At 32.7% G+C, this 15,320-nt stretch overlaps 1 protein-coding gene across 3 annotated transcripts in view; it reads left to right on the forward strand.

Moving 5' to 3' along the window:
- Positions 1–14,557, forward strand: part of LOC139088556 (aminopeptidase N) — a 33,725-nt gene extending 19,168 nt beyond the window's left edge. The window contains exons 1-11 of one of the 3 annotated variants that reach the window (XM_070637827.1): positions 7,763–7,853; positions 9,450–9,612; positions 9,675–9,875; positions 10,951–11,451; positions 11,516–11,689; positions 11,763–11,883; positions 12,020–12,139; positions 12,292–13,454; positions 13,516–13,683; positions 13,920–14,063; positions 14,220–14,557. In XM_070637827.1, coding sequence (XP_070493928.1) covers positions 9,566–9,612; positions 9,675–9,875; positions 10,951–11,451; positions 11,516–11,689; positions 11,763–11,883; positions 12,020–12,139; positions 12,292–13,454; positions 13,516–13,683; positions 13,920–14,063; positions 14,220–14,472 — 2,892 coding nt within the window. In that variant the 5' untranslated portion in view covers positions 7,763–7,853; positions 9,450–9,565 and the 3' untranslated portion in view covers positions 14,473–14,557. Of the gene's footprint in view, positions 1–7,762; positions 7,867–9,449; positions 9,613–9,674; positions 9,876–10,950; positions 11,452–11,515; positions 11,690–11,762; positions 11,884–12,019; positions 12,140–12,291; positions 13,455–13,515; positions 13,684–13,919; positions 14,064–14,219 lie in introns of those variants that run through there. The other 2 variants (XM_070637828.1, XM_070637825.1) reach the window with 2 other exon arrangements.
- The last annotated feature ends 763 nt before the right edge of the window (positions 14,558–15,320 follow it).

Raw genomic sequence — 15,320 nt, forward strand, 5'->3', positions numbered from 1 at the left:
CAAGCAATGAATGCTGTAACGCAAAATGATAATGCACCAACACAAGTCAACAATGCAGCACCACAAAATAATCCAAGTCAACCGAATGTTGAAATGTCAAATCAACAACAACAAGTTGCAAATGCAATTCAGAGAGCGAATGCACAGCTTCAGAACATTAATGAATTTTCGAGTGCAAGTTCATCTAGAGGTCCACCAGCACGAGTTTATAATGTAATTCCAAACTCTGTGTCAACAGTTCAAATTAATCAAGTCGCCGATAAATTACCACGCACTGTTAAAATGTTTAAAAATAGATTTTTGGGATCTAATGGATTTGTTGTCGCATATGCTGTTGGAGATTCAGCTTCAGAAGTTACACTTGTTAGGAATGATTTGAGAGAAGCTTTAGGAATTGAAGGAACTCCTGAAGTTCTAAGTGTAACATGGACAGACAAAACAATTAGAGAATATGTTGCAATTAAATTTGATATGAAATTGCAAGGAATTTTGGAAAATTCTGAGCCAATAATTCTGAAAGGATGTTATGCAATTGACGAGTTTAATTTGCCAGCTAGATCATTGGACATGGATAAGATGAAGTCATTGTTCCCTTATTTGAAAGACGTGAACTTTGAAAGCTATTTTAATGAAGAACCAGTCATGTTGATTGGCAGCCCTCATGCATACTGTATTGAGAGTATCAAAGGACTAATTGAAGGTGGTCCAGGAAATCCAGTTGCATTAGAAACCAAACTAGGTGTAACAGTTTATGGTGGCGATTTTATTGAGAATTCTTTATCATCAGAGATCAGAGGAACAACTGGAACCAGCAGTAGTAATTGTAGGCGAGCTTTATCAGTACATGTAGGTGTAACAAATAAGGATTTATCTGATTTTAAGTCGACAGATTCACTGGATGTTAAAGTAAGTGAATTATATAAGCAGAATATACCGCTAGTGGCGTTGAAACAATTTATTAAGACGACAAAGTCTCCTCCATTCATAACAACGGCAAAACAAAGTGCCAGACGGTCGTCTCTTCCCCAAGTTCCAATATCCACAGCAGTAACAAGGAGTCGTATAGCTCCAGATCATTCAGTCATACGACGTCCCTCACATATTCGTTATCCAAAACCTCCCTCATCTATCAAGTTACCAATACATCGCAAGCAAAGACAGTTAGTCAAAGGCAATAATCGTGAAATTGATGGTTACATGAATAAAGGTGTTCTGGATATCATGTCAGCGAACCAGTCCTCCTCCCCGGAGAATGTTATTGATTGAGCAATAACGTTGAATTCATTTTTGAATTAATTTTATAAATTTATTTGATTACCATCGTGCGTTATTAATTTAATTAAGTTTCACACTTAATTTCTATACTTGTCGCGTATTTTCTTGTTTAACGTACTTTTCGAATTCAATTTGATGAATCCGTACGAAAATTACCTCAATTTTATAAAGTTTCAACCCCCTCGCATAATTTCGTAGTTTTAACTCCTCTTGAAACTAACCGTGAAAGCGAGAAGACGCACTAAATTTTTGTAAGCAGTTTTTGCTTTATTTTAATGCTTTTATTAATTATTTTATATAATTTTAATAGTGAAACGTTAGCTGATACGCCTTGAAATAAATCTATATTGAAATTAGCAGAATTTCGGTGTTTTTTGGTTGATTTTATTTCAGCGTTTCAAAGTTTCCGCGTCGTCATTTCTACTCGCGAACAATTGGTTATTCATGTATTGACAGTTTATTGATGACCCATTACACACGTGTGTCACCAAAACCTTCAAATATGTCTCGCAAAGTATGGTGTCTCATCAGCTTTACACTAGATATTACCTGACTTTATCGTGGTTCACAAACCCTTAAATATGCTAGTGAAGCATGCTCGCGTTATTCTCACCTTGGTCTGCTCTTTGCCTGCTTACAAAAGCTTCAAAAACTCTGACATTAGTCCTCAAAGACAAATTCCGCAGTAAAGATTCCCAAAATCCTCACTAATTCCATCCACATTTAAATCCAATTTTATATTCACCAAATTAAAATCTTTAATCCACAAAACAATTCAGTCATCCGCAACTGTCCACAATATATTTGACCCGTGATAGTCATTAAAACAATCAACGTCCACATTCATCCTAAAAAATTGACAATAAAAATCAAATTTCGCATTCAATCGACAAAAAAAAAGAAAACGTCTTTTTAGCAACAAAGTCGATAAATTAATTCACAACTCGCAAGAGTAGCGACATAAAATCTAAAAAAATTCATATCTTTCCATTTGAATGACAATCAAGAATAACATATCGATTTTGTTAATTTAATTCAGCTCAATCAACCATTTATTCTCCTTCCTCAATAATAATATTGTCTCGTGAGTTACTTGATGGATGAATGAGTCGATTCACAAGATATATGATGTTTTTTGACCGTGACCATGAATGCTTGCTTCTCTTTTTATTATTAGAAATGGCTTTTTAATTAATAGTTATTAATGAATATGTTTATGGAGTTAATGAATGGAAACTTTTACTGTCTTTGTCGTTAAAATTACTGGTAAAATGTGCTCGTGTGAACAGGGTGGCAGTGAGTGGATGAAAACTAATGGCGCCTAATGTAGCTCAAGTTGTAAATTGCGGTCATGATGTCGCTGATGACGAAGTGGCACTCTATATTACTTCCTCAATATCTAATATTAACCCTTAGTACCCTTAGGAAAAAATAAACAAAATTCAATAAAAATGTTAAATTCCTATCGGACAAACATTCTCATTATTTTGACCTTGAGATAGAATATTTTCGCTATTTTATCGAATCTATTTGGTTTTATTGTTGAGCAAAGTCTGAATACGCGTTCGTTTGTTGGAATGCTTTGAACCCGAAATTGCTTAATGAGACGTTAAATTAATAGTACTTAAGATGGGTAATGTAGCTTCTAATTACGCAAAATCGTTATAAAAAACCATCCTAATGTTCTAGTTTATTAAAAACTTCATTCAATCTGAATAGCTGAACAGAATGCAGGAAGAAATTTCCAATCAATTTAATCGCTATTGCCACACTCATCTCTTCAATCCACAACAAATTCATCTCGTTAAAACACTCATAATAATTTCATAAATTGCCATAATTTTCATTCTTTACAACTTCCTCATCTCAAACATTTATTGCATCAATCTCACTTGAGATTTTCCTTTCAAACAAGCTATTGATGCAATAATGATGAAAACATTTTCACTGTGAAACAAGAATGTGATGAAGATTTGCTTTTTTTCATGAATTGATGGGAATTTTCCTTTGATGTATAGGAAAAATGGATAGAATGTGTTTACGACTCATCAGCTTGTGATGTAAAATAAGACAAATCGACGTGAAAATAGATTTATGCGTGACGGACTTTTTTAAGGGGACATTAAGGTATGGTGTTACTTATTAGGGAGCTAGTATTGGAAGTTGGCAAGTGGGAGTCAGCGATGTAAGATCAGTTGAGTTAATAGACGTAATTTATAAGAACCTCCATAGTTAGTATCCGAGCAATAAATTTAACGACTTTTGGCACTTCTTACAAAGTTGCTAGAATAATTAAAACTGCAGTGGGAAAATTTATAATTATTGAAATCGGATATTCATGAGAAAAAATTAACAATTTACCTCTCAGCCTCCTTTTGGCGCCAAAACTGACCTAAAATATTCAACAGTAGACTCACTTAAATCAGATAATATCTTAATAAACGCAATTAACAAGACATATTTATTCATAACTATAATTAACAATATCCAATTCATAAGATAGCAATCAAATGATTCAATTATAGACTTCAATAATCAAACAATGATTTCAATCTTTCTAGACAACTAATTACAGCTTGATTATAGTAATTACTTTAAACATGACTTTAATCTGATTTTCTATGCAATTTAATACTGTGTAGCTTAGCGCTTCATAAAGTTCATTGAATTTATTATAAAAAAAATTGTTCTTTGGTTCTTTCCTTTATGCTTTTGTTTCCGCTTTGTTGTGTTTATTGAAGTTCAATGTGTTACTTAAACACGATTATGGTTCTTCTTATTCTTAGATTCTATTTTAACAATGAGTCAATGAATGGATAGATTTAATACGATGAAATGTAAACGAGAAGATTGTGGAAAATAATCAGATCTAGTGAGGCTTTAAATTTATTGCTGGATTCTAATTTTAAACCATTTGATCTTTCGCGATTTAAAAGATATTTCTGTGAAACTTGTTAAAACGTGCGTATCTGACTAATTCTGAGACATTTTGTAGTAGCAACAAAGAGATACTTAAAAGCTTAAATTAATCCATTCAACAGTCATTGAATTAAATTCAAGAATCTTAATCACATCCCAGTTTTGTAGTCATTAAAATTCTTCAAACATCAACAGCACTCATTAAAAATTGTTCTCAATAAATTAAGCAATTGACACTTTAACTTCTTAAATTCTTAAGAATCTCTCATTCAATATTCAATTGATTAGCTTTACGGGGGCTTTAAGTCGAAACTCAACATGACACTCGATAAAGCAACATCTCGTCAATGAAAAATTTGTCTATCAAAGTTTATTATGCGGAGCTATAAACAAAACTCTCGTGAGATGATTATCTTCTACTTTATGCATGTATCACAGCTTCACACATCTCATTTTATTATTAATATGATACTTACATATGTCATTAATATTAGACGTGAGAATATAGTCATTAGCATAGGCTTTTTCTTCTCGACTCTTTCTCCTTCTAATGACTTTAATTTAAAATAACTCGGTGAAAAGTCTCGTGTTTCATTTCTATTAATAAAGCTACGCGATCTAGTGAGATAAAGATATGAGATTATATACAGCCATACAATTCATTATGAAATATGATGACAATTATTATTATTGACTAGTATTCTAATCTGGATGGAAGTAACAATTGGCATTTTGGCTTTTCGTTGATCTAGTTCAGTGATCGTGGTCTATACGTTAGCTATATCCCATGGTGCAAGAAAGCTTCAACAACACTGGTCTACATTCATATAAATTTGTCAAATTGGGTCCAACTGTGTGGATGCAGCGCTCAATATTTTCCAAAATATTCAAATCCACCTCCGAGTAGTAAAGGAAATGCGTCCAAGACTTACGAAATTCATACAATGACTTGTCTGTTTATCTTTCTTTACCATCTATATATGCTTAAAGCATGTGCATATATATTGTAGGCGAAGATTTTTTTGTTTGTTTGTTGATGTTTTTTGAATTATTAACGGTTCACCATACTTCCCTTTATGGAGTCATTATGACCTGAAAATGTCACTCATTTTAGAATATTGTGCCGTGCATCGTGACTCATATCATTTCGGCGTGTAAAAAATATGATGTTATGCGATAAGCGAGACATGTAGACATAAATATAAGAATCACATAAAATGTCATAAAAAGTTGGAAAAATGGATCATTAGGGCTTTGAAACCTTGATATTTACCCATTTATGATCGGTGATATCAATCGAAAAATGATATTAATACTTATCTGGGTCAAATCTACCGCAGGAAGAGAATATAATGTAATTGATTGCTTTTTCTGAGGTTTTGTGTTATTTTCTCAATTTAATGTCTCTCATAAATCATTAATGGTGGTAAAGGGTCAAGAGATTGGAGTTTATAGAAAGTAAGTGATTAGTTTTGCACTCTTGAAGGGCTTTAGATGCTGGGAATTATGGCACGAGTCAGTGGAGAGATACTTGTTCCTAATCATTAGCATTTCAATTCCATTAAATCCAATCGATCATAGCTAATTTTTGAATTAAACCAAAAACATTCATTGACCCTCTCGATCGACATTTTCTCACTTAACTTTCTAAATTGATAAATGTGACATTGTTAATTTTTTGAGAGTAAATGTGACCCCTCCTTAACCCTCATTGTTTCATATAAATCATTCATTAAATGTAACTGAAAGTGACAAAGTTCTAATTTTTTTGTTCTTATCTCAACATTCTTTTGTTGGGTAAAGTAAATGAGGCTCAATTATCTCATTTATTTAAATATGTGAACAATTTCTTATGTGATATGATACTGGGGACGATTTATATGCTATAAAATTTTTTTATGATATTAAAATGTTGTCGAAATGCTGTCAACAAATTTTTGATGATCCTGGGCATTTGATGAGATGAATTATGGGAAAATTAATTAAATGTAATTGGCTGTTTGTAGGAATTATAATTAATAGTTTTATTATCAAGATGAAAGTTGATATGTTTTATAACTGATGAGAGTTGATGTCCTATCAATTTTGATGAGAATTTGCAATTTTAATGCATTCCTGGTCAGTTGCTTGATTCAAATAAATTACTATAAAACAATTTTATTGCAAAAATCCATAAAATCGTCAAAATTCTTCAATTCTCCAATATTAGATGTTTTGCCTTAATCTTATCTCCCCTCAATTGCCTAAAAAACTCAAAGTCTAATTTTTTATGATCCCAATTAACACTCAAAGTATCAATTTGTATAATTTTGATATTCAACTCAAATCAACGTTAATAAAACTAACAATAATATCAATATTACACGATCATCATATATTATTCTGATCAGCTTTACTTTACTCAAAATTGAGACATCAAAAATGTCCATCATCTTCTTCAAATCAATGATGCTAGTCAGAATCTGGAAAATTATATGTATAAATATTTTCAAAGCATTCAATGGCAGCTAATTGGAAGCAAATAAATACATAAATAGCTTATTTTATTCAATTTTTGTAACGCCACCAATTGAATGACAATAGATCTACACATACATGCATAAATGTTCTACATACTATTTTCGGCAACGGGTTACTATACGCACTTTTATGTGTTCGGTTATTGACATTGAGTGATTATACTTACAATTTTGATTGTTACAACAAGTTGTCGTTATTGAATGATTTTTTTAATGTATCTGTTGCTTGATATTCATATCACAATTCTTATTATTTCACTACACACCTCAAAAATTGTTTATTGTTATGGTTTGTTCTATGGATGATTTAACTTTCTCTTTGTTTGAAACCTACCTGAATTTTGACTGTGAAACTGTGTATGATGCATAGAATTTTTGAACAACATTCGTGTTTAAGAGGACCAAGAAGTTGAACAACAAGAAAATGTGCTAAACTGGTTGATAATTTCACAATAAATATTCTATGTCGATTTTATATCTGTAAGACTTAAATTTATTATGCAAATTATATATTTCAAATCTGAATCATTTCAATGCTTGGATACTATTTGAGTATTTATTGACATATTCAGGTCTGCAATCTTAGACGAGCTTTAAGATATAGCCCAAAACTGCAAGTCTGTGTATCTAAAATCCAGGTAATGCAGGCTTGCGGTTCCTGATCGATCATGAGGTTTAAGAAGAAGAAATATTTTGGTTGAGCATGATCGTGAGCGTTACTCAAGACTTGAACTCAACCTGCTAGTGCACTTTCGTAATATTGCAACATTGTCGAAATTCGTTGACAAAATTAAAATGAATTTTTATTACCCATTGTATTCCAATATTGCTGTACGAATAGCTTCAAACATAAAAGGTAAAATACAATTTAGAGTGTCACATTCTTGTCCAAAGCCACGTTCAGAATACTGAAGTAGCGAAAAATCATCATTAATAATTTACACCGTGAAATTGTGTGAGAGATAATGGTAATAAAACTTAACTGTATGTTATCGACCAGTTTATTGCTTGACATTTTTTTAAAAAGTTGTATAAATTCGTTCAAGTGTTGCAGATACGAGTTTAGTTCAATAACAGAAGCTCGCTTATTCGGAGTGAGAAAATATATTTTGGTGTTAAGCAGTTTATGATTATAATTTGGTAATAATTAAAGGTTAAAGGAAAGCATTAATATCATTTTGGATTAAAATTATGTGACAGCAATAATTAAATTGTCCATAACAGTTATCACATTCCATCACTTTCAATTAAATTTTGACATTTTTAATGACAGTGAATTTGAAAGGATTAATAAAAAATCATTAAAATTGCCAAAAGCAATCTCCCTTGTCACTGACTAATCATAAAATAAATTGCCAAAAAAATAAATTAAGGAACAAAAAATATAAAATAAATTGAGATCAAAAAAGCAAATAAAATCAATCAAAGGATTAAAGTGAAGATTGTGATGAAAGAGGAATTGAGAAAAAATAATGAAGCACTAACAGATTTATGTTATAATTTAAAGCCTTTCAAATTATTCGACATCAAAAACATCCACAATAAAAGATTCAAACATTTTTATAGCCATTTTTTCTTAAAATAAGGGTCATCTCAGATTTCTTTGAAATTCTTGGGATCATCCGTAAGGTAATTGAATACTTTGGTGGGTTTTGGTTCAATAAAAATGACGGAAATGTGCACAAAATGAGTTTTAATGGCTAGTAATCTTCATATTCCTCAAAAAAATCAAGTTCTAGTTGACATACATAATTTCTAAATGACCCCAGTCATCTATCGATCTACATTTGATTGATTTAAAAAGAATTTTTTCAAAATTTTTTGTCATTTTTTATTCAAAAGAAATCTTTTTGCTGTTCACAAAATTGATTATGGCCAATAAAAGTCATCAGCAATTGAGTTATAAAAATAAACTTTTTATTAGCTGATAGAGAAAAGAACACAAAAAAAAAATATTAATTTGTGGGCTTTGAAATATTGCATCGATAAAATTCGACTATCAATGTGAGACACGCAAAATGATTATGAAGATGTGGTTGTAAATCGCTGTTGTGACTGATTAAGATTCACGACGGATTCATACAATATTTGTCAATTGTTTAAAAATCATGTTTTTACATTGGAATATTTGAGTTTTTTTATTGACACAAGACTAAAATAATCATACGGTTTTATGCATAAATCAAGTATATACATATGCAGCAAGTCTGTTCAGGGATGTATTTTGTAAGATTGTTTATGGAAGGCATATGGTCGGGTATCATTGCCTGAATATCACAAATTGATTAATATATCAAAAAAATCCGGTCTCTGACTTGGTACTGGATTCAGATACAATGTCATGGTCACGTCGGCCTGGTATCGGATTTTGGATCAATTAACCCAATTGACCTATTTAGATTAACCAACTTGTGTCTATCCTGCCATCCAGAATTAGGAACCAATTCAATCGACTAGAATCAAAACTGATCACCAAGTCCCCTTCCTCTAACTACACCCCACTACTCTGTGTAAACAATACATCCAAAAACAGGCACAAGAATTCGAAGAAAACGAAAATCCGACTGCTATATCAAATTATCTTTATTTCCTTTTTATTCGATTTTTGCATGAAAGAATTCAATCTTTAGCTGATTTATTCTTGTTCTGAATGCTCAAAAAAAAGCATTTCCATTTGCATCAACAAATTTATGACACATTAACTAAAAAGCATCAAAAATTTTTAATTCTTTGCAGGTGGTCAATTGAAGTCCAAGAACGGTCAAAAGTACATCATAAATCAGTATAACAATCCAGAGGGATTCTACGTAACAAAAACTTGGGCATTTTTATATTTCTTACTGCTCATCATTATGATGATTCTTGCAGCCCTGCTGACGTATCTACTCTTCATTCCAAAGTATGTCAAATCCCGTTAATTTTTTTTGGAATTATTAAATTTTATTTATTTCTTCACAACAGAGCCTGCATAACAGACAGCACGAATGGATCAGAAACACAAATTCATACAGGAAGTCTGTGGAATCCATTGCCGAATGGCGGCAGCGATGAAAGTCATACAAACGGCGATGGTGTGCTGAGCGATCAAGCTAAGAACGATGATCCAATTGTTATTGAGGATGAGATTGAATTTCCCGACGGTTGGACTCCAGTTCATTATGAGTAAGTAGGAAATTAAAAGCAGTAAGAAGTAACAAAAAGCGAAAGTGGTTAATTGTTTATGCCTGCAATGAAATGTGAGATGAATTAATGAAAGGAAAAGTATATAAACAAATGTGGATGGAATATATTGTGGTTTATTATAAACAGCATGGGTTGCTTCTTGGAATGTCCAGGTTAGATATTGAGAATAAGTCATAAACTTAGAGATATTAACTTACAGCATCTGACAAAAGTCATAAGAATCTCTATTAATTCAATCAGTTCCTACTTAATAACTTAAAGTTCAATATATTTTTCATTATGTAACTTGATACAGCCGCCAAAAAAACCACATCCAACGCACGTTGTAAATACGTCTTTCCTCTTCCTTTTTCGACATTCAATAATTCTTCATCTCACTTACTACCAAAATCAAATATCAAAATAAATAAAACAACAAGCAATTAAGAGGAAGAAAAAGAAATCTTGTTGAATTAACAGCATAAACAGTCTGTCTTTTGTGTTTACGTAATACAAACGCATGTACAGACGCATTTGCTGTATAATTTATGAATAGTGGTTTATTTGTGACGTGGGTGCATGTTGTGACTGTTTATCGACTTCATATGACATCATGTAAAAATCAATTAAATTTGGAAATAAATCATAGATACTGAATTGATACACAGTATGTAAATGTTGGAACTATTAGGACATTGACGTGATTAAAAGCTACGATTTGGTCTTTTATGTGGGGCTTGAACATTCTATGAGGTTACATCAGTGGTGAGCAACTCTTATGACTCGCGGTACACCTTGGTGATAATCCTCGACACGGCATACAGTTCATAACACACTAGTATGCCGCGGCACTCAGGTTGTCCACCACTGATCTTCATAAAATCCTCAAAATTAACAAGCTGCTAACCCCAAAGCAATCCAATCAAAGCCAAATTCTTTCTTCAATCCAAAAACGTCACTTCCTCCATTAATCAAATAAACCAGCCATAAGACTATAAAATTTCATCGAAATATGAATATAGATGTCTAAAAATAATTGATAAATTTATTTGCATGAGCAATTTTTTATCCACAGTATATTACTAGAACCGCACATAGAGAATGCTACAAGTACGGGCAATGTAAATATTTGGATGATTCGTGATGAAAAAGTAAAAGAATTAAAGCCAATAATTTTGGATATAACAGACATTGAGATCACAGACTGTAAGCTCTTCAGTCGTGACAAGGCAGATATTGAACAATTTTTGGATTATACATGCGAGTATGGAAATAAAAATGAGAGCTATGTGATAAATGTAAAAGAGACAAAATTCATGCCCACGAATGTTTCGGTACAGCTTAATTTCACTAATAAACTTGGTGGTACATTGACTGGTTTCTATAAGGGATCATTCATCAATGAGGAGACAAAGGAACCAAGTACATTTGTTAGCACTCAATTTTCACCGATCGATGCACGACGAGCATTTCCAGCACTCGATCGACCATATGCTAAGGCAACATTTAAAATTAGCTTAATAAGACCGACAAATAAGAGAATTTCCATCTCTAATATGCCAGTTGAGTCTACTGAGTAAGTTCAAATTTGAGTCAATTCCTTCAATATCTTTAATTGAATTTATTTCATATCCATCAAGAAATGTCCGTGATGGCTTCATTCGCGAAAATTTCCAAGTTACACCAAAGATGTCAACCTATCTCGTTGCCTTTCATATTTCTGATCTTAAACTTGGAATGGAATCAGATGACAATGATAAATCGCTGCCGAAAATAAGAATGTATGCACAACCGGAATATGAGAACATGACAAAGTAGGAAATTTAATTTATTTTTGGCAATCATGATTGATAAATTAATGGATGTCTTTTTTTGTTGCTTAAACAGCTTTTCTTATCAACTCACTGCCGCATCACTGCCATTTTTTGAAGAATACTTTGACATTAAATTTCGATTACCCAAAATTGATATGGTTGCTGTTCCTGATTTTGGATTTAGTGGAATGGAGGTATGTATTGATTAGCTAGAACAGTTTGCGGCATTCCTGGTCGTAACTTATCACTCAAAAGTGTGGCAGTATCACAAAATATTTGTCAATAATTGAGCTATAAATAACTTAATCCCAACTTTCATTCTTAACACAGAACTGGGGACTCATCACATTCAGAGAGTCAGCATTGTTAGTTCCAGAGGATAAGAAGAGTTCATCAGTCTCACAATTGCACCGAGTCGCTAAAACTTTAGTCCATGAAGTTGCTCATCAGGTGAGAATTGATATAAATTATAAAATTTACAGACAATTCCTGTCAATCCCACCCAAATTGCTTCAAAAACCCAATAATTTCCATAAATTCGATTCTAATTCCATTTTATTTATTCACACAAAATATTTCATTCCACAAATGCCTAAATATAGTGGTTTGGCAATCTCGTCACAATGGAATGGTACGATGATCTCTGGCTGAAAGAAGGCTTTTCAACATATTTGCATTATGTCGCGACAGATTCAATTAAATCTGAGTGGGATTATTTTAAAACAATAACAATTGCTGAATTTGCATTGGCAATGCCAAAAGATTGCGACTCATCGTCTCGACCAATTTCATTTAAAGTTCGCACGAAATCGGACATTCGACGAGTATTCGATCCAATTTCGTATTCAAAAGGAGCATTGATTATTAACATGATGAGAGGTTTCCTCGGCGAGGACACATTCAGACTGGGTCTTCAGAATTATTTAAAGAAATTTGAATATGGAAATGCCATTCAAGATGATCTATGGGAAGCAATGACAATTAATGCACGAAAGCAAAAGGTTCTTGAAGACAACTATAGCGTCAAAGAGATTATGGACTCGTGGACTGTAGATAGTGCCGGATTTCCTGTCGTGACTGTTAGCCGTAATGATACTGACATTATTTTGACACAACAGCGCTACTACTTGCCATACATTAATGATAGTGACACAACAAAATGGTTTATTCCAATTTCATATGCATCAAGTCGTCGTCCAGTGGGATCTGAAATTCCTGAACATTGGATGTCTAATAAACATGACCAATTAGTTATTGAAAATATTGTTGGTGAAAATGAATGGTTCCTTGTGAATGTTAATCGTACTGGCTATTATCGAGTCAATTATGACAAACTGTCATGGAAGAACTTAATTCAAAATTCAATGAAGTTCTCAGACATAACAAGAGCACAATTGATTGATGACAGTTTTGCACTTGCCCGAGCCAACTTAACAGGCTATGATATTCCAATTACTTTTGGTCTCATACTTCGTACGGCGCCATATGAATATCTTCCATTTTGGGCATTTGCAAATGGATTGGAATATGTCACAAATATGATTAAACGTGAGACAGCATTCGAGAATTACAGAAGGGTCATCAGATATATTTTAAGAACCGTCTATGATGAAATTGGATTTGAAGAACAGCCAGGAGACTCAGACATTGATCTTCTTCATCGTGCACGAATTGTTAATTTAGCATGTGAATTTGGCATTGATCGTTGTACAGTAGCCGCTCAATTGAAATTCCGTGAATGGATTGCTGATAAAGCAAACAACAAGTAAGTTTGAATGTTTTATGGTTCTTTGGCGGTTTTGCTTATTTTCTCACGTCTAATTTAGAATTCCACCAAACTTGAAGTCTACAATTTACTGCATAACCTTACGTGAAGGCGGTGAGCAAGAATGGAACTTTGCACTCAAGAGATTTGAAGACAGTATAAATGCATCAGAGAAGGAAGTCATTTTAGATGCCTTAGGATGTACACAGAAGACTTGGCTGTTGTCAAAGTAAGTTCAATTTTAAGTGTCTAATGACACTTGCTAGACGCCATATCTATGTATCAAGCTTTAGTCACATTCAAATGAATTTGCATATTTGCAAAAAAAGCCCCATAACTGACTCATTTCTGTGATAATTGAAATTTAGTCAGCAATTCGTTTATATCCTATTACAAATTGACATGAAATTATTCATTTATTCCACGTGCGATTAATACTAATTATGGTTATTTTATTATTCACAGATACCTAAACATGACCGTTTCACCAACATCGCCGATCAGAAAGCAAGATGGTGCACGAGCATTCCAAGCTGTTGCTCGTAACATTGCTGGTGCTGAGATTGCTTATGATTTCTTGTATACGAATATTGCTGAAATTGCTGAATAGTAAGTTGACCTTAAGAGTTTCTCTTACCTACCCTAACAAGCTATAAACATGTTCATGGCTTGCTCTGCTCTTGGATGCATGTTCTTAGCCTGTTAGAGTTGATATCTGTCTTAATACTTGAAAATTAACAAATTCCATTTTCATCCCAAAAACAGCTTCGGTGATGGCTTCTCAACAATCTCAAAGATGGTTGACGCCGTGACGATATTCATGAACAAAGACTACCACAAGGAGAACTTCCAACGATTTGCTGAAAAGGCCAACAAACTTGGTCTCGTCGCAATCGAGAAGAGCATCAAATTGGCTGAGATTGAGATTGATAAGAATATATATTGGCGAAATAATATTTACAATCAACTTAAGGATACATTAGATAAGGCTGTCGCCGATTTAAGACTTGTAAATTAAAGGCATCGACATCTTTTTGATTACTTTATGAGTATTAAACATTAATTTCATTTTTCTACGTTTATTTATTTGTTGATGACTACAATTTCTTGTTTTATTGGGTGGGTGGTATTGTGTACGAGGGACTGAAGGAAGTCGAACGGAATGAGAGATTTTGTGTATGATAAATTTGAATTCTTTTATATGAGAAAATGTGTTAAAATATTCATTTTTTATATCTTTTTTTTGTGATACCGACAGTCACACATTTTTCTACTAAATCATCCATACTTCATTATAATTATCATCAGCTATACCAGTCTTTTATAGTTGAATGATGTTCTTATTAAATGTTACATGATGGAATTTCATTGATTGAGGAGCTTTAAATATGAGAAAATATTTCATGACATTTGAGATGAAGATAGGAAATGAGTTGGATGTTAATTGTGGTGCGATTTAATCTGAATGAATTTTTATGACGAGAATTTATAGAATATCAGATCGAATTTTATGATGTGGATGGGAAAATTTTTTACGATGTTCACACTTGTGTAGATGAAATGAGCAAAATTCATAAAAATATTCTCAGGATCGAATTTTATGTGTAGACAAGATGATCTTATGTCTTTTGACGACTTTATGAGTACAAATTTAAGAGTTTATATTGAGTCCACATGTGAGTCTCTAGAGCAGAACAAGAGCTGAGAAGGCAAGCTCTCGAGAACGTGCTCTGTGCTTGTCAAGGAAGTCGAGTCGATTCTTTTGCTTCCAATCGACTTCAAATCGATCAAATCGACTTGAATGTGTTTGAAAGTAATTAAATGTACTTGACTCGACTCTTAGTCATCTTCATTAGAGTCAACTTT

This window comes from Chironomus tepperi, unplaced genomic scaffold (assembly GCF_022539635.2).
Source record: "Chironomus tepperi strain 1889 unplaced genomic scaffold, CSIRO-AGI_Ctep_v1 contig_163, whole genome shotgun sequence".
Lineage (NCBI taxonomy): Eukaryota > Metazoa > Arthropoda > Insecta > Diptera > Chironomidae > Chironomus > Chironomus tepperi.